We start from the raw sequence: 20,112 nt of genomic DNA, 5'->3' as shown, positions 1-20,112 counted from the left end.
ACTGGCAGACAAAGGGCAGACACTGCAAGACAAAGGGAAGACACTGCAAGACAAAAGGCAGACACTGGCAGACAAAGGGCAGACACTGGCAGACAAAGGGAAGACACTGCAAGACAAAAGGCAGACACTGGCAGACAAAGAGCAGACACTGCAAGACAAAGGGAAAACACTGCAAGACAAAAGGCAGACACTGGCAGACCAAGGGGAGACACTGGCAGGCAAAGGGAAGACACTGGCAGACAAAGGGCAGACACTGGCAGGCAAAGGGAAGACACTGCAAGACAAAAGGCAGACACTGCAAGACAAAAGGCAGACACTGGCAGACAAAGGGCAGACACTGGCAGGCAAAGGGAAAACACTGCAAGACAAAAGGCAGACACTGGCAGACAAAGGGCAGCCACTGGCAGACAAAGGGCAGACACAGCCAGTATATGGTGCTCTGAATATCATCCTACAAAACAACATATACAGAATATGGTCACATGTAGGTAGGCAAGTATAGATTTACCATTCGTAACTCTGCATATGTACCATGACCATATATATCTTCAAGTTATGTTAATTTAGGAAAAGTAAATATAGATGATAAAGTATAAGTAGGCAAGTATAGATTTAGTACTCCAGGTCAAGTAAATCTTTATTTTATCAGCGCATTCCCATAGCAATTAGAAATAATCAAGAAGAACCTCACATTTTAAAAACTGAGTGTGATCATGAGCACCCTGAAAACCATCAAGCAGTACAAACAATCTATTTGTTGATATCTTGTCGACTAATTCATCTTAATGTATGACCCGAATAGCATTATGATAATAATACACGAAATAAAATGCCAAAAGAGTTTTTAAATGGACAACCAGTGAATCTAATTAATATTAGTAGCTAAACGTTCAAATGAAATAAAAAATATTACAAGCTCAAAGATCCAGCCAATGCAGTTCCTATACCAATGAGCTGTTCGCATTGATAAAGTGCATGCGTAAACTTTAAACGTAAAATAATAAGGCTCAACGTGCAAGAGATCTGCCAAGACTTTGCAACATGAATCCAAAGTAGAGTGCCTGTGAAATGCAATATTCGCAACCATAAAACAGCTTGATGATAACGGCGAGGCGCACAAATGAAATGAGGGTAATTATACAAGCTGACGGATCAAAACAATTCACATCTTGTACTGATGAGCAATTCACATGATCAAAGTGCTTGCCGAACATTAAACAAGAAATAATAAAGCTTGACTTACAAGGAGTCAGACACAACTTTACAACGCAAGTCCAGAATAAAGTGCCTGTGTGGAATGGTGGTAATAACTCTGCATAGAGTTTAGTGGAAATTATGCTTGCATTCATGTGATTCATTTGCCCATTGCCTGGATGCGTAAATTACATGCTAAGCCTGCTGAAAGCTGCACGGATTCCTTATTCATAATTATGCATAATTGCAAAATGGTGCCCTTATTCCAACTGTCTGGCCGGTGCCCTGCTAATATGTGAGCATTATACATTGTGAAACATGTTGATATGTTCTGACCTCATCTGTCCCATTGAAAACTTTCTAGATATGGGTTAAATTCCATAGCCAATATTAGAAAACATGCATAAAACCAGACTAATAATTTATAATCTATGTACGCCATCATACATGCAGCGGTTTAGAGCTTAATAAAACCATTTCGATTTACATATAACAGCTACAAGTACTGATTTGAGACTACTGGAAAGAATCAGTTACCTGTACAGAATTGAAAATAATTGTATTTATTTAATGTATTGTTTGTATTTTAAACAGATGTCAATGAGTGCGAAACTCCTGGTATTTGCGGCCCTGGCACCTGTTATAACACAGTTGGAAATTATACCTGTATCTGTCCTCCTGACTACATGCAGATCAACGGCGGAAACAACTGCATGGGTAAGCATAGGTTCTTATTGCTTGGAAAAACAGAATTTAAATAAATTGTATGATGCCAGGGTTTTTTTTGTTGCACCTTTCATGACAACATTTGTAATCATAGTCTGTTTGTTGAGTGAAGTAGTGCGACATTACAACAACAGCAGTGTGTCTTGAGTCACAAACCCCAGAGTTAGAGCCCCACGGTACACTGCACCTGTGGGGAGGTTATATTAAGGGAAACACTGCCCCTTTCTGTCCATTCCCAAGGCGAATCAACATGGAATAGCAGCTCTACACCTTAAAAACGTAGTATTCACACACAAGGTCTTTTTCTTTGGTGTGCTATGCTTAGACGTCACGGAATAATATTATGTTCAATTGATTTGTGTCACCTCGCTTCCACAAAGTCCACCACACACCCGGGCCCTCATGCGTTTGTGTAGAATGCAATGGCTATTGAAAGGAACTACCTTGGCATACCTGGTGGCTCCTATGCCACATTTGCTTAGGGTAGGCGCTACACCTTTCCACTGCGAGCCATCAAATGATGGACACACGAGCAGACAATAAGCCCTTGTGGCAGTCTGAAGAGTATTCCAGCCACCACTCCTGGACTGGGGCATCACTCCTTTCCAAGGAGGGAGCAATCATTTGACTGATGACACATTTCCCCCCTGCCCTGCTCTTTTCCCCCAAGAGAGCATTGGGGAGTTAAATGGAAAATAATGGTACATAATTAAGAAAATGTAAATGATCTAACAATGTGCATCTTTTTGCCAAAATAATATGAACTAACAGTTTGAAGAAAAGTGAACACAATATAATTCCTTTATATTGTGGCTTGTCTGTCTCCAGATTATTTTATATACTTTAAATAGAGTTAAGTTACCAGAGTTGGGGGGAAAACGTTCTGTTTTGCTATTTGTCATAGATGCACGTGCCACACTCCTGTACAATCCAAAATCCTTGGGTTTCAGATGATGCCTAATGTCCACAAACAGTCCCATTGCACCCTTTACAAAAACACCACACAGGGAAGCATTTACAGCACTGTCTCCTCCTAAGAAATACAAGTATGTGTGTGAGAGAGAGAAGACTGTTCTGAAGGCCCCTTACTGAAGGCATCTCCAAGCCTCGAGATCAGAGCCTGCCTGGCCTGGCGATGCCTATTTATGCCAGGATTCCAAAGCCATTCCAGTTGCCCCTGTGAAGCTGCCATGCGTGCTTCTGGAGTGCAAGGTTCCTGCATCCATTGCCCTATTAAACTGAATCACAGATAAAAACAACTGCTGTTTGCAACACTAATGCCATCGACCTTATTGGCCAGTGATCCTGATTCAGGTGAAAACAGGAGTTTGCACCAGACTTGGTATTACAATTTGTACAAAATTACACCACATGCCTGTCAGATTTTACCAAGCACATTCCACAGAAAAGCTGTAATGGGATAAATGGTGGGTAATAATGCAGTGGGGAAAAGTGAATACTCCTAGGGTATTTTTGTTTTCCTCTGCGATATTACCACATCGAATTGGCAAACATGTCTGTATCGAGACTATTATTATTATTTTTTATGAACTTAAAGTTGGAAATTACTTGACCATCCACCTAATGGTATACTTGAATGATATCATTGTGTATAGCTTCCTTTTTTTACTAAATGTGCATGTATGTATACATCATTAAATATATGGGTGTTTTGTTTACCTACAGATATGAGAAGGAGTTTGTGCTTCAGAAATTATTACGCTGACAATCAGACCTGTGATGGTGAATTGCTTTTTAACATGACAAAGAAAATGTGTTGCTGTTCCTACAACATCGGGCGAGCTTGGAATAGACCGTGTGAGCAATGCCCAGTTCCTAGCACTGGTATGTATATCTATTATCACTAAAACACGACCACATGAATGTTTATTGCACATTTAGGGAAATCCAATCATACATGTGATTTCACCAAAAAACCCTATGGGTAGCAAAAGTGACGTCACACGCCCTTTGAATTAAACTTTCCCTCACACACACAGCTGACACATACACACACATTCGCATTACACACACACTCTTACATAGACACTCTCACCCTCAAGCACGCACACAACATACATTTAAAAGCTTGTTTTACATACCTTAGCTGCCAGATAGGATTATATTTCAGCTAATTGAACTCCATTTTTATTACACTAATAGTGAGAAATATAATATATATATTATTATCCACTATTAGTGTAACAAATGAATTGACAGACAACAAAGAGAGTGCAGCCCCAACTGAAGTCCATAAGGAAGAGCGGCAACTGTGTTCTTGGCACTGTTTTGCCACCTCTGAGGCCAAGGATCACAAAGGCAGTGCCAGGGGTTGCAAGGGGCAAGCCAGAGGTCACAGCTGCGACCCTGGCAACCCCTACTTGACGTCTATGAATGATTTGTAAGTACAGGTGCACTATATCGTACTTACTTTAAAAGCATTTTGGGGTTTGCAGATTAAACTTGCAAAAAACCAGTGCAAACAGTTGAAAGATACAATTAGCTTCACTCAAAAGGGTATTTGTTCCTAGAATTTAGAGGATGTGCTGAAGAGCTAAGTGTAAGGTGCGCATCTTCTGTATTCCCTCATCACTAGATGCAGTCTGACTTTAAGAAAGGCTCAGGGATGCCTCCTCAACAATTGCAGACACAGAGATTCACTGTGTTCCCTGTCAGCAGTGGCGACTGATATTCTTGGTTGCTCTCTGCTATTGTAGTCCTGGATTTATAACAGGAAATGCAAAGACTACAAGACCCAGAAGCAGAGACAAAGCAGACCTGGGTAACCTGGCACAGAAGTGTGAGGGTGTCTTGAGCTCTCTGAGAGAGGAAGAAAGCTGATTTTAAAGTGTGTGGACATCTCTGGGATGTCAACCCTGTCCCTGGGTCTGGGTAGAATTCAATATGCCCAATAGCTAATTCAGTGTTTTTGGGGCAAACATCTGCTCTGCTACAAAGTACAAATGCACGTCTGAGCTGGTACTCTGAGTTCTGAAACATTGGTACAGAAATGGGAGCGTTCCCTGCACTGCCCCGAGCTGTGGAGGGGCCAGGTGGAATCAAAGATTAGAAACAACTGTGGCAATTATTATTTTTGGTGTTCATGCCATTTGCAGTGTGTTTTCCTTACAACTCGTATCTTGCTGCTATAGGAGCACTCCCCACTACTACTCTGTGCCACGTGAAACATCTGCTCACGTTTGTGGAAGTCCCACTCTCAGATACGTGATCTCTGCTTGCGAATCCTAGACGGCTCTACATTTACACGTTACCCATATAAAATGGCCTAATAATAAATGTCAATATACAAAATGGAGTTTAGTTTTAAGCCTCTATTGAACTTGTTGTGGGTGTCAGAACACTTTGATTGGACACGTGATAGCAGTATTCCAGTGTTAAATTTCAAAATTACCACAAAAATATGAAAACCTGAGGTTGACCACCCTACAAGGGGTCAGTTTGCAATACTGACACATACCCATTCTGTCCAGTCACTTGCTTGGTATTCATTGTGCTGATGAGGAGTGGCACACAGCAGTGTCAGAAACTGGACACCCATGGGAATCGCCTAACTTCAACCCTCTCCAGGCCTCAGGGTAAACAGTGCACCCAGTGTAGAAAAACACAGCCGCATACAGTGCTCCTGCTCTGTGAATGAGTGACTGTGCACCCCTACCAAACATTCCCTGTACTCTATGGAGCAGCCAGCTCATCATTGAGCAGTGGGGCAAATGCCTTTGGATTAAGCATAAAAGAGACATTTCTTCTCTATAGGTCCAGTGGCTTCTTATGTAAAACAGTGATTAGACTATAATTCCGAGGAGCACATCACTTTTACACTGTGATTAATGCATTAACATTCATTGTGCAATGTTACCTAATACACGGCAACATTGAAAGTGGTTCATAGTAGACAATATTCATACTAGTAGGCAGCAACAAGTGCATAAAGGATTAGCAATCCAACAACAATACCTTCAAAGACTGAAATTCATATGATGTCCATATACTGACCTTGATTTCCTTTCCTTTTGTTTCTTTCATTTAGTCTTTGCTATAATTTGTTTGCTTCTTAGCATATCCCCCAAACTGGAACAGTTAGTTAAACATTGTGGCTTCCTTCTGGATTTACAATTCTTCCTGTATGGTCACACGTTCAAGTGCTTTCAAATTGTTGCTTTACAACTTTGTCAGGAAAGTACAGTATTGTAATTCCTTAATTCATACCAGAGCTGCCAGCTAGGCCTTAAGTCGTGCGTCACAGTGATGGGAGGCAGTATTCCACTTTCCTATATAGCTCACACCATTGTCATACCTGATGATATACTCAAGTGCTATGTTGTCCATTTCAGAAGAGCTGGTTATCATGATTTAATCTTATCATGCCTGTTCTTGTCCCTCTCCACTATTGTCCTCTTGCGCGTTGCGCTCCTTTTCACGCTGCACTATTTTATTAGAAGCGCTTCTCCTCTGCCATCCTGTGTAACTTAATGAGCATCTGCATAGATCATAGCACTTTTCTGAGCCAATATGCTGCCCACCAAGAAATACTGCTTGTGGAAAAAGCAAAGACCAGAAATCAGATCTTGTTAGCTTTCACGCTCACGTTTAGGGATGCTCTGCCCTTGGGTAACCAATTGGCTCCATTTACCTACATTTTTAAAGTAATTAACAACCCCACATTTCTTTCCTCCACCTATAAACAGAAGACTTCGAAATCTTCAACATTTAGTGCCCTAGGTTTATCGTTCCCCTGATCATTTGTTCTATTCTTTAGTGAATTACTCTGCTACTTGTAGGCTCGTATGATTCTTCATGAATTTAATAGATACATAAATGTACTCAATTTTCCTCATTGCTTTTGCTATCTTTTGATTACGGACTCACCTTTTCTGGTTAGAAGCCAGAGTATGTTGAGATCTGTAAACAAATATGTTCTCCATTTTGCAATCGTAACATATATGAGAACTTTAAAATTGATGGGAACCGTCTGTCTTATTACAGAATCTTGATCTAAATGGCACTACAAGTGACTGTACATGTGCTTTATCTCAAAATTGTTTATCAGACTTGCTTCACATCAGTCTTTAGCCCAGTCTTGCACATGCTTGCTAAATAACACCATGGTTTGCATGGGCTCTACTATATGCAAGCACTGCTTTGCTCTAGGCTTTCTGTAGCCAAAATTTCAATTTCTATTATTTGGATTACAAAATGTATTCCTTAGTTACATACTACAGTTTTCCTAATCGCCACTCTGACTTACACTAGGCTAGCTTTACTACAACATTAATTCACCACAACTCCATCTTAGTTAAGAATTGCTTTACTCTGGCCATTTTTCCCCACATCTCACATCTAAGTATTAGACTGGCCTTGTATTAAATCAGACTTGCTTTGCCAGTATTTCTTACTATAACCCAGCTGTGCATTAATTCAGTCTTATTTAACTGGGGCCTCGTTTAATTTGTGCCTTAATTTACCCTAATTTATTTTGCCATGTACCTATTTTCATCTATTGCTGCATTGTCCTTGCCTTGCTTTGCATCACGTTACATTTACCCCAGTCTTGTTTCAACGTACCAATTCGTTAACCTTGCTTTAGTTATATAAACCAATTGGGTGTAGTCAATGCAAACGTACAGTTGTAGTAATGCTGATAGCCAGTTCCACAGTGCACAGTCATAATGCAAGCAAAAAAAAAGGTCCATAAAAAAGGCTACAAATCTGCAGCAATCCCACAGAAAAGGCAAATTTGCTGCCAAGCCATTAACAATTTCAAGGTATTGGCTTTAAAAAGCTTGCTAACGATCAGAATTCAGAAAGAAGGAAGTTGTACTAACGTGACAAATAGCAGATGAATGTAATAGTAGTATTTATCCATTTTCACTATCTCTTCTTTTGCTGTAGATGAATTCACATCTTTCTGCGGAAGCCAGAGGCCTGGTTTTGTCATTGATATTTACACTGGACTACCAGTTGGTGAGTAATTATTTATATCTTCGGATTATCTACAATCTACTCTCTAGGATTTCGAAAAAGAAAATATTATTATATTTTAAAGGAAATAAAAATATGACGTGTCATCCTCTTTTTGTGAAGTCAATCTTGAGCAGATTTGTTCTGGGTGGTTATTTAAATTTGCATATTCTGCTATACTAGAGTATGACATGGGACTAAAATGGAGTTGAAATAGATAGACATCTGGTGCTCTTTAATGAAAACGTATACAACTACAATACCTGTAAAATGTATATATTATAGAAATGAGCATTTCTGTAAGAAATCAAGAAAAATATGACATTAGCATGAGAATGCTGTGTCTTATTTGGAGAATGCGAACAAAGAGAAAAAATAAAGTTTACATAACAATTCTACTGTTACTAGGTATATATTTGTTAACATTATAAATAGTATGGGCGTTGCCATAAGGCTAGCTAAGCACCTCAAGCAGAACTCTAAACATACGAACGGTGCATTGATAACAAGCGGAAGAGCTTAATAGCTTGTCAAAGATGCAAAGGTTCAGAAAACCTAGTGGAGGGGAATAGATGCTAGTACTGGAAAGTCCGGTTTACTGAAAGAGCATTCATGTCACATAGGATGAGAAGCTGGACTCAAATGCTAAGAAACATTGAACAAGCTCAGTTTTTAATCGTTTGCTCATTGATTTATGAATCATTGTTTTAGTAGTTTTCATGCATAAAATATCAATGCAACATGTGGCTATACTCTGAAAGGAGCTTTTCAGAACACTGCTAAGAAGCTATGTCCTATGTAAGACAGGCACTTTAGTCTTCGATGGCATAACATCACCACCTCGCTAATAAGCAGTGCAGGCTGCATGGCATTGGGCCAAATAAACGCAATTGATTTCCTTATGGTAACTGGTGGCTATGACAGGCATTAGGTCTGTGCATAGATAAATGGCTTACCCACCTTCATGGTGTTCATGTGTGATGTTCCAACGAAACTCGGAAACAAATTCTAAAATGTTATGGGTAAAGATCATGCTGATTTCTCTTTAGAACTTAAATCTGCTGGGTGCATCATTTGTGTGTGCCAGTTTTTGCACTTTGACAAAATTACAACTCATGGGAAAATTGAGAATACAAATTCATATATTTTTCAATGGGGATTTGAAATGAAGACATGACAATGGAAGATAGGTAAAGGCCTAACTGGATTTCAACTTGGTTCACATAAAACACACTGAATAATCTTGTGCAATCTTGTGTAGCATGATTGTTAAATGTCAGAAGTCGAAATTGTGTCTCACTCAAAAGTCAGTTATGTGGGTTCACTCTTTAAATCACATCTTGTAAGAAACATGTTAATACTATTTGAGGATAATCTTTTTAAGACAAGTACATTTTAACTGTTCATTAATAGTCATTTGTGCAAAAGGAGTCTTTCTGATGACTGTATTTTCATTATCATGGGAAAGGGATTTCCATTAAACAAAGAGGGATTACCAAGGATGATATGCTATTTTTGCTGTACAGGTTATTTAATACCTGTACTCAGAACTTATTTCAAATAGCTGCTTATTTATTATATGAAAACACATTTTCTGCGTGGAAACCCAGCTAATGGATTATAAATGGATTCTCCTGAATTTATTTACACCCTTTGAATTTTTAGATATTGGACTAAATGCATCCAGTGGAGAAAAACAAGGTGGATTCTACAATTTAATTCAATGTTATAACTTGAAGTGGTACATGTTAGTAAAGTGTTCTTTCCTGTAAATTTAGTCAACATGGAAATTAGCTCTGTAGAGGCCTTCCGAGGTTCTACTGGAAATCATCTGCAACTAGTCAACTAAATCTTTCAGTGTAATTAGGCAAATTAACTCTATTTTTAATTTTTTTGGTTCTCCCAAAATGGTTGATTTTATAAGAATATAAACTTCACTTTCCATGATATCACTGCATGGGAGTCAAAAGTAATCATCAATCTGACAGGTTTCAATAAATGAATGCTCCTTGTGCCTGCCTTTCACATTTAGATATGTTGGGAACAAACAGTCCTTATTGTGAAGACCTTCCTTTGACTCTGTGTTTTTCCGGTTTCAGATATTGATGAGTGCCGGGAGATCCCTGGAGTTTGTGAGAATGGAGTGTGCATTAACATGGTGGGCAGCTTCCGGTGTGAATGTCCAATGGGATTTGTGTACAACGACAAGCTGCTGGTCTGCGAAGGTAATCATTTCACATGTTCCAAGTCGAACTCCGGAGTTTAACACCTGATAACCACAATTGCATGAATGCACATTTGCATTAATAGGTAAAGTGTAGATAGTGAACAAATATGGCCAATCCAAAGTTTTGCATTCTTGCACTCAAATATTCTTTCTTTTTGTCTTGAGGTATCTGAACACATTAGGGCCAATTTACAAAATAAGTAGTTGATGTACACTCGGAGATTTAGATCTTCATTCATTTCTAGTTATTTATTACTTTTTGGAATTCATGAATTACGCCTGGAATTCGCGTGGAAAGCCATGCCTGGTGCAGGTTTTCATTTGGATTGCTTGGAAAATCAAGTGTGTGATTTCCGAATTGTTATCCTATTTCCGCTCTATGGAGTTCTCTGTGACACAGAATTTTGCACTTGTTGGAATAAAATCCCTTGTGAAAATGCACATTTTTTCATTATGTGTTTTCTCTGCGGGGAAAATATTTTTCCCATGGAGAAACAAATCCCGTTCCCCATACCCCACACAATTTTGGATGATCCTTTCACCTTCCCTTCCTGGCAAGCGCTGGGTATGTTTAAAAATAGGACTGCCTGGAATCTCTTTCTGAAATCTTGGTGGGTATAAGGAAGGTAAATACGGCACCACAGGAGATCGTTGCATTTATTGTTAAAAGCAGGAAATTACAAACATTATTGTGTCATTTCAGTACAGTTCTGGAGTGATGAGCTAGTATTTGTAGCAAATAATTCCATGTGGATTCAAGTTTAGAGGACATTTAACAGTTATTGCCATGAAGAGATATTCATTGACAAAGTATTTCCCAATTTATAAACTTCTAACATGTCAACTTCAATGGGAGATATGGTTAAAAAGCTGATGTTCTCAAAAGGTTTGGAAGGTTGGGCATATTGAATAAATGTTTTCTTTACATTAAGTCTTATGCATGATGAAGCTTTAAATGTTGTTATTCTGTCTAAATATCCTTATTTCATTTTGATAGATATTGATGAATGCCAGAACGGCCCAGTCTGCCAACGGAATGCCGATTGTGTCAATACTGCAGGCAGCTATCGCTGTGAGTGCAAACCTGGGTACAGGTTAACATCCATAGGGCAGTGCATCGGTAAGTATTTTCATGAACTTTTTTACTGGCGTACTAGACGGATGCCATTTTGTGCCAGACATGAATTGCCAAAGGTGTGACACAGCCATGCAGCATCATTAAGATTAGAGGTCTAACATAGGTGCTAACGCAAACAGGAATGGGGTGCGCTGCAGAATGCCAGGAGAGACTTCATCACAACATGTCTGACAGCCATGTTGTCAAATAATCTTCCCTGAATACCCTTGCTTTCTTTGTGTTTGCTGCTTCGCCAGTGAAAAAGTAAGATTTTATCATCCTTGAAACCATTTAGTAAACCGTGTATAATAGTTTTGAAACTGGCAGGATTGGTGCACCTTTATAGGACTCTTGTTATGAGAGGCAAAGGTCCCTTTCACAAACGAATATATAAGGAGTAGTATAACACAGAACTACACTGTGAACTGTGTAGGATTTTCCAAATGGGCAATTATTTTTATCAAACAGAAATTCGGTAGGAAAAACAACATATAAATAGAGTGCATGTGGGTAAAAACAGAGTTGGAAATCAACAGATTTCCAGACCTCAGGCATTTACTTTCATAGTGAATTCACATATATATTTTTACAGCAGTCGCAATTGTAAGAAACATCTTATGCTCCACACAAATCATATTACACATAGTACCATAATGGTAAATATGTATTTTTTATTTTGTCCTGAAAATTCCGTTCTATGGTGTATCTCCTGTATGAGTTGTGGGTGGCACAGGTGACATCACGATTGTTCTGTTGTAACATAACAATGTCACAGGGGCCGCATCTGAGCGTATTATGTATGTGGTTGATACATGTAGAATTGTGCAAGTGGTGTTATATAGTATAGTATAGTTGAAAGTAGACAAGTGATGGGCTGATTTGAACTCTCTGGAGTTCCTTAGACCGTGGGCAATTTCCTAGCAGGTATTCTTCGGCTGGCCACAAAATTATGTTGGTGAGCACGAGCCAATCTTGTTCTAATAATGGCGGAAGAAACCCAAATGGCCACAAATACTATGACCATAAGAGTCCTGACATTAACCAGAACCAGTCAAGTTCTGAAGTGATACTGCTGGACTGTTGAATGATTTAATACACCCCTGCTCAAGTTTCCCCATCAAGCTTTATTTGCAGTTTAAGGAATGCTCATACACCACCATGTCTTTTCTATTGTTTCGTGAAATCAAAGCATGAAAGTCATCTGCAAACAGGGCAAATAATAAAAACCATGCCTCTTCTGCGCCTTGTAAAGTAACACACTGGAAAGGTTTCGTGTGTTCTTAATTGAGTTGTTATTGTAACGCATTCATTGAAATAGCAGAACAGGAAAACCATGGAAAAAATCTGATATGAGTCACAATGCACTAGCACACATTGGCACATACGTTATTTCCGTCTATTTAATTCTTACTAAAAAATGAATAATTGTGCAATCAACTTCAATCAAGATTAAAGTGGGCAGTAATTGTAAATAAAATAAAGTTTTCTAAGGACCGAAGAGTCTTCTTAAACAGAAACAGCAGCCATGACCGCGGAGCCTGGACCTACAAGAAAGGTTCTGTGAGGGAAATGCAGTGATTGACGCTGAGGTTCTCCATGCATCACTTGCTCTATGACTCAAAACACTAAAGAATTATATCTTCACTGCAACTCTGTTCATAAGCTGATCTCGAAAAATAACCAATTTATGGGATAATTGAAACTTTATTTGTGGCAAAGGTTTCTGGAAATGATCTGTATCATAGTCAAAAGAGCTCATATTTAGCCAAACTATGACTGAAGCCATAATAGCGCAATCAGGCCAACGTGTTTGACCATGGTCCCACCCCGTGCTTAATTTGAGCCGGTGGTTTCCGGTGCTCAGCACCAGCACTTAATCATCAACACGGGCACTTTTCATGAGCACCTGTTAAGGACACATTCATTTATTATTTATTGCCATGGTAGGCACAGGGAGATTAAGTGATTTACCCAAAATCACAGGATGTTGAGCGTCGTCAAGACTCGAACCTGGTTCCCCAGCTCTTAAGTCAGAAGCTCTGGCCATTACACCACATCCTCTCCCCACTTCCATAGTTAGTGTAGTTGGTTCTGTTTTAGGCAGCGCTAACTGGAGCTGGGCTGGCACAAGCTGCCTCCCGACGACAGACCCGGCAATTATTTATTTTACAAATTAACCACAGGTCCCACCTTAGTATAACCAACGATGACATGTCCCTCTAGGAGTGCCACTTTACCCCCTCCCACAAATATCTTCCCTGTTCAGAAGGATGTTGCCTTTTTGTGGTTAGTGTTAAATATGTCACAGTTTCCTTTTTGATTGAAATGCTACCTGCTTTCATAGTGCCAAGTTCAAATAATCTCTTGCTTTTCCGTAGAATTTTTGAAGTTAGGCTCATCGATGTCATTTGCAAAGATGCCTGTCGTAGCAGAGGTAACTCACGAGGCCTCTGACCCTGGTGACATCACAGATGTAATCATTTGTCCCACCCATCATTAGCCTTTCATTTAGCACTAAGGGATAAAGGGGAGAGCAGTAGTGGAACTGAGACAAAGAGAACAGGCTGATAGATGTCTGTGTACATTCTGTCCTTGATGCTGCATTCCTGACCCATGAGACTTAGGAAGGCCTTGGCCAGGGGTGTCAAGGGTCAAACCCACTCTGGCAACACCTGAATACCCTTAAGTAAGTCCATGCTGAGGCTTGACTGGCCTTTGGAGACACTTCGTTCTGAATTAATTGTTGTCAAGAGCTACAAAGTCCCCATATTCAGGGACATAACAAGGGGTCTATTAGGATGGTGGTCGGATGGCCGCCGAGTCGGCGGCAGTCAGCCGCCCGCGTCCGCAACCCAGAAAACCGCCGGTCCCATTAGCATGGCGATGAGGACCACGGCGGTGAGATTTTCTGCCCACCACTTTTTCACCTGTAGTAGACCACACACTTGCCTGGCGGGCTGAGCTAAAATGGGGCCGGTGCAGGGTCAAGCTCCACCAGCATGATTATGATGCCTGCGGCAGCCAGCTTTTCCGCGCCTGTGGAACCGCCATGGAAAGGCATGCGGTGAATGTCTCTGGGGGACCATTGCGGGTCCCCAATGTGTTTGGGGGAGTGTGGGTGCACTGTGGGGGTACCCATGTCCCTGTACCAGGTGGTTGGCACTGTGCAGTGCCTGCCACGCTGTGCAGGGATATGCTGGACATGCTTTTTGAGACATCACAGCGGTGCTGCTGGCAGCAGCAACCGCTGCAATGTTAAATGCCGCGATCATACCGCCGCGGTCGAATTTCGACTGCGGAGCATGCTAATTGGACCGGCGGTTATGCCGTGGTCCTAGCAGGCCTTGTTTTCCCGCTACCATGGTGGTCGGAGTGATTTTCGGACCACCATCCTAATAGACCCCTTAGTCCATTGCAGCCTCATTGGTTCATTGGGTTCCAGATAGTTAGCAGGCTGCACCTTAATCATATTTGCTTAGGAGTGACTTACTAAATTTATCAACAGCAAGTCTGTATCCTCCTAGCCAAGGAAATGCTTTCTATTTAGAACTCCATCCAGCATAATTCAATTTAAAATAAATAGTGTGTTAGCATCACGCCACTGCCTATAATTTTATTTTTGGTTACTATTTACAAGGAATATACGCTGGCTTGGTTTTACATGTGCTACAATGAGCTTATCCACATTATCCACCTGTTATATATAGTAATGTTTAGACAGATATGTTTATAGACACAATGCATAGAAGTTCAGTCAGTATTTAGCTTATTTTGTGTTCTTCTATTAAGTACTGTATGTAAAACATAATGATTTTTTTATAGATCGAAATGAGTGCCAAGAAATCCCCAATGTATGCAGCCATGGCCAGTGTATAGATAAAGTCGGTGGCTATTACTGTGTTTGCCACAATGGATTTAAAACCAATGAAGACCAAACTATGTGCATGGGTAAGTGACTCTTCTCTATTTATCTAGTTTATAAAGCAACACACATAGGCAATAGCCGTCTCCAAGAACTTAGTTTTGGTTTGGTGTGATATCAAGATACTAGCAATGATGACCTAAGATGTTTTGATTTAGGGTCTACAGCGACCCCCTCCCTCCAGGTCATTTCAAACAATGTTCTCAGTCCTGAACTTTCTTGTAATCTCCTAATGTATTCTGAGTGTTGTAGCTGGTTTTACTTTTCTTGAATTAATTAGTCTTACACACCTGAAAACCGTCATTTATAGGTGAAAGTGTCTGTATTAACCTGGAGTAAGGTCGTCACTCCATCTACTATTGAAATTGATGCTGAACCTTTGGACTAGACCAGGAGGCAACAAGTGTTGACGTTGACCTGTGCATTAGATTAGATAAGGTTGAACTAGCTGCTGCCTGCAGTGAAATATTCTGACAGACAACAGCAATATTAATGTATTTCATGTCGTGATTCCTAGCGAATGAATATCAGAAGGTTGCCTAAATTATCTATAATTAGATTTTTAAGCAAGACAAATCCCTTTTTGTGAAAGACCCAGGTGTGACACTTTCTTCTACATCACATGTTGATTTCAGAACCTGAAAGCTTCAATATTCACATGTTCAACTGCATATTCCACAATGAGAGACTTTTATAATCAATGTGTGTAATAATGTGTGAAAGGAGAGAATTAAGATTTTTGGCTTCTACAGGATTTTGCTAGGTCATGTGGAGGAGAATATAAACAGGCATGGTCCCCATTATTTTTTTAAATGTCAATTTGGAATGGTCCCAAAGCATTGCCTCTTAAAGAGGCTTTTACATCCCTGACCTAGACTGCCTTGTGAGATGACTTGCCAGAGGTCACTCTGACCCAGCAGCATGCAAACATGCCACGTAGCTCTCTTTCACCATTGGTGGCCTCTGCTCATATTGTTGTAGTAAGTAGAGCACTGAACTCTCCCTGTCTGAACAAACAAAGACGTGTAAACCCAAATAAGCAGGCTGATGCTATCACCACACGTGGCATACAAAAGTGTTGTAATGTTAGTACAAAAAGTAATGTCATCAAGCTTAGAAGACTAGCAGCTATCTTGGTCGGTGCTGGACTTGACTGGGGCTTTATGCAGACAAGAGGGTGGTTATATAAGGCTGCCCGCAGTTCGTCCGTGGGCACACAGTGGCAACCATGCTGTATATTTCGCTATGGGTAGCATCTTGATTCCAAGGATAGGTGAGAATGAGATAATTACTTTCTAGAATGGCCAACTGTTGAGGATCAGGGAGGCTACGAATACATTTTATCTTGTTAACACCAATCCAAGATTACAGAAAGCTAGTGGGATGTCAACTGAGGCTTGTCTCTTTTCATGCTAGAGCTGCTCCATAGATCATTAATAGAGGGCTTGGACTTGATTGTGCACTGTTAATACACTCTCCTTAGTTAAGCACGTAATAGAAGTTCATGAGTTGAATGACAATTGGAGCTGTGCCTGGACCTCTGAAGATTCAGTACCTGGTTTGGCTGCTGACTGTCCTCCAGATTATAATATTTTCCAATTATCATGCCATGATTGAAGAAGTGGTAGTTTTGCATTTATTTATGATAGGCCGGATGTCAAGCTGTTGAATCTGAGTCCTTTTCCAAAGGCCTTACTGTTAGATTTTACCTTAACCGTTAACGCTATCTCCCAAAGCTTCTATTGGGTGCAATTGTTGCTTTCGCCCTCCCAGCATTCATTTGGACTTTGCTGATTACATTGCTGATTTTCTAGCGCCTTTACTGATTAGTCAGACATTTATAGCTTTGAGTGACTGGCTGAAACTTCCCAGTAATTGCATGCAGCATCTCTAATTAGTATGTTGTCTGTCTATCTCATACAAACAGTGAATTGGACCACACATCAAAATGGACATTGTTTGCATTTAATTTTTGCTCCTGAGAAGCTTGTAGAATATGGTGACATCATTCTACTAGTTTGGTCAGATCACTCTTTGATCAATTTTTTAGACTGTGTTAGATGCTACGGAAACAGCTTGGCCTCTTACTAAATAGTCACATGCTGAGTGGGGCACGGCCTTCAACGGCCCGTGGCAAATGATAACTGCGGGCCGCGACCGATGTGCTGAGAGCACGGCGGCACGGTGCGACTACTCTGTGGCCCCAGGCAAAAATACAGCACTCGACCACGGCCCCATTACGCATGAAAACTGCCTGAGTCATTGCGGCCTGTACTGGGAGTTGGCCGGTGCGGTGCCTACAAAGGAGCCTTGATTGTGACCCTGGTGGAGCAGTGGGGTGCCAAATAATTGCTATCCACGTCCCACTTCACATCGCGCAGACCCACTGCAGGTATGTGGAAGCTTCAGTTTGATTGTCATGGGGCAAGAAGCGCCAGTTCAGCGGAGCAGGAAGACCCAGAAGAGCCGGCCCCAGACTCAGAGACAGGAGGGGATATACGCCAAATATTAACTGCAATGCAGGCCACATTAACCACCATTGATGAGAAGATCTAGCCCTAACATACCGGGTGGACAGGCTGTCAGAAAGGATGCACAAGCATGCAGAATCCTTGGATATGGTGGAACGTAGGGTGTCAGACACCGAGGATGCTCAAAATACCACGGCAGATGCTCAGCGAAAGTTGGAGAAGGCCCTAGCGGTGATACAGACCAAGGCAGAGGACTTAGAGGCGCGCTCTAGGAGCAACAATCTCTGTATACTTGGTGTTGTGGAGACCACGAATACAGGTAATATGGAGCGCTTCGTGGAATAGCTTTTGATTGAGCTACTGGGTGCTGAGACCTTCTCCAATATATTTGTGGTGGAAAGGGCACACAGATCACTGGCACCGCAGCCACCGCCAGCAGCAAGACCCCGACCAATCATAGTAACGCTCCTAAATTATAGAGATAGAGACACTGTGCTACGCTGAGCCAGGGACTATGAAATCTCAGCTACGAAGGTATGAAAGTCTCTGTATACCCTGACTTCACGTCACAAGTCCAGGAAGCATGAAAGAAGTCTGCACCAATAAAGAGAAAGCTGCAAGATATGAAAGTGGCCTATGCTATTTTATACCCAAACAAACTTAAAATCACTATAGATGACAACTCCAAGATCTTTGGGGATCCCAAAGATGCACAGCAGTGTCTGCTACATAGGGCCAAAACGAGCAGTCAGCGGGAAACACCCAGAGGTGGTGAGAACGATTCAGGCCACACCTCAGGTCTGGATGATCCAGGTTAAGACATTGCATTGTAGAATGGCCTACCTAACTGTATACTTCTCAATCCTATGACAATAAAATGAGCTGGTGGTCTGGGCAAATTATGGAAGAGCTCTCACTAAGTTAGAGCATCAGGTGGCCCGCTGGATCCGACTACCACTGTCATTGGCGGACGGCATAGTGATTCCAAACATGATGTTTTTGCCCCGTTTCTTGTACCTTTTCCTTACCATCCCTATTCCCCTTATGCAGCAATTTTTCTGTCTATTACAATCACAGCTTAATGCACTCACTTGGGCAGGCCACCAAGCGTGAATCAGCTGAAAAGAGCTGACGTGCCCCTATACCCAAGGGGATTCGGAGCTCCAGATCTACAATTATATTATCTGTGCTATTGAGAATGACATCACACATCCCAGCCCATCCCTCTTGCTGCTCACATTCCACAAGCAGCTACTGGGGCAACCCGTACAGAGATAAACCCGGTTCAAAGCACTATAGTGGCCTGGCGAGCACTAGGGAGACGAGCCCACAAGCTCACACTCTAAACCCCGGCTCTCTCACCAGAAAAACACTTGAATATATCTGTAACACGAACAGAGAGTGAGGACAATATTGGCTGAGATTGGTTTGCGCACTATGGGTGACCTGTTCCATGAAGAACAGTTTAATAATTCCCCATTTATTGTCCAGGACACTATGACTACTCCGCTGACCATCTTCACCTACTTAAGACTGTGCCTGGCGTTTTAAAACCTATATCCATCATTCCCTCAGGAACCCCCAACACTTTACACCTTGCAGGTACTGCTGCAAGCACCCACATGCGCCCGCCTTGTCACTAAACTTTATGCTACAGCACAACAAGAGCAATACAGGCTTGTCGAAAAAGTGATGGACAAATGGAATACCATGTTAGACACACCATTATCAGTTGAAGACGGGGCTTTCTGCTGCTCGCTAACCTAGATGCTCACGTCTAACTGTAACTTGCGCATTATCCATTTTAACTTTCTGCAGCAAACATACTACACCCCAATGCAATTGTATAGATATGGCCTTCGTGAAAATGATACATGTATACACTGTGCAGAGGCACAACCAGGCTTTTTGCATGGGCATGTCCTACAATCAAGATCTATTGGGGTGAGGTGCTGAAGGTAATGGGAGATATGCTTTCAAAATCATTAAACAACACTCCGCAACTCTGTCTACTAGGATTGTTAAGGGTTAAGTCATTGTTAAGCCGCAGGCTGATATCCATCGCCCTTCTACTGGCCAAACGACGAGTTGTGATGAAATAGGGTAACAAGAAAGCTCTCAATGTTAAGGACTAGATAACTGACTTTGTATACTGCAAAGAGCAGTTAACGACATATGCAGAGGAACTACCAACAGCCATTTGGGGTCCTCTGAGGCAATATTTACAAGCACAAGTGGTGGTTTAGGAAGAGAGGGTGGGTTGGGGCTGATTGCATACTGTTTTCTGGTAAGATATGTATTGTGTATGTGAACAGGTTCAGTACAGAATGCTATTGCCTTAAGTTCTCAAGATATATCATACTATACAGTGAATGCAATGGTGGGTCAAAGGTATCCAAAATTGAAATGTGTTAATAATTTGTAAAGCTACAAATACATTAAAAATAAAATTTTAAAAAGGATAAAGTCAAGAAGC

The 20,112-nt window shown here is 41.1% G+C and overlaps 1 protein-coding gene across 1 annotated transcript in view; it reads left to right on the top strand.

Moving 5' to 3' along the window:
* Window positions 1-20,112, top strand: part of FBN1 (fibrillin 1) — a 722,489-nt gene that overhangs the window by 603,068 nt on the left and 99,309 nt on the right. Inside the window, exons 40-45 of the mRNA XM_085644212.1 lie at window positions 1,789-1,911; window positions 3,607-3,765; window positions 7,831-7,902; window positions 9,999-10,124; window positions 11,124-11,246; window positions 15,066-15,191. Coding sequence (XP_085500338.1) covers window positions 1,789-1,911; window positions 3,607-3,765; window positions 7,831-7,902; window positions 9,999-10,124; window positions 11,124-11,246; window positions 15,066-15,191 — 729 coding nt within the window. The remainder of the gene's footprint in view (window positions 1-1,788; window positions 1,912-3,606; window positions 3,766-7,830; window positions 7,903-9,998; window positions 10,125-11,123; window positions 11,247-15,065; window positions 15,192-20,112) is intronic.

This window comes from Triturus cristatus, chromosome 3_1, assembly GCF_964204655.1.
Source record: "Triturus cristatus chromosome 3_1, aTriCri1.1, whole genome shotgun sequence".
NCBI classification, from domain to species: Eukaryota; Metazoa; Chordata; class Amphibia; order Caudata; family Salamandridae; genus Triturus; species Triturus cristatus.
Note: the sequence above shows the minus strand (reverse complement) of the source record. Positions and strands in the feature narration are given on the sequence as shown.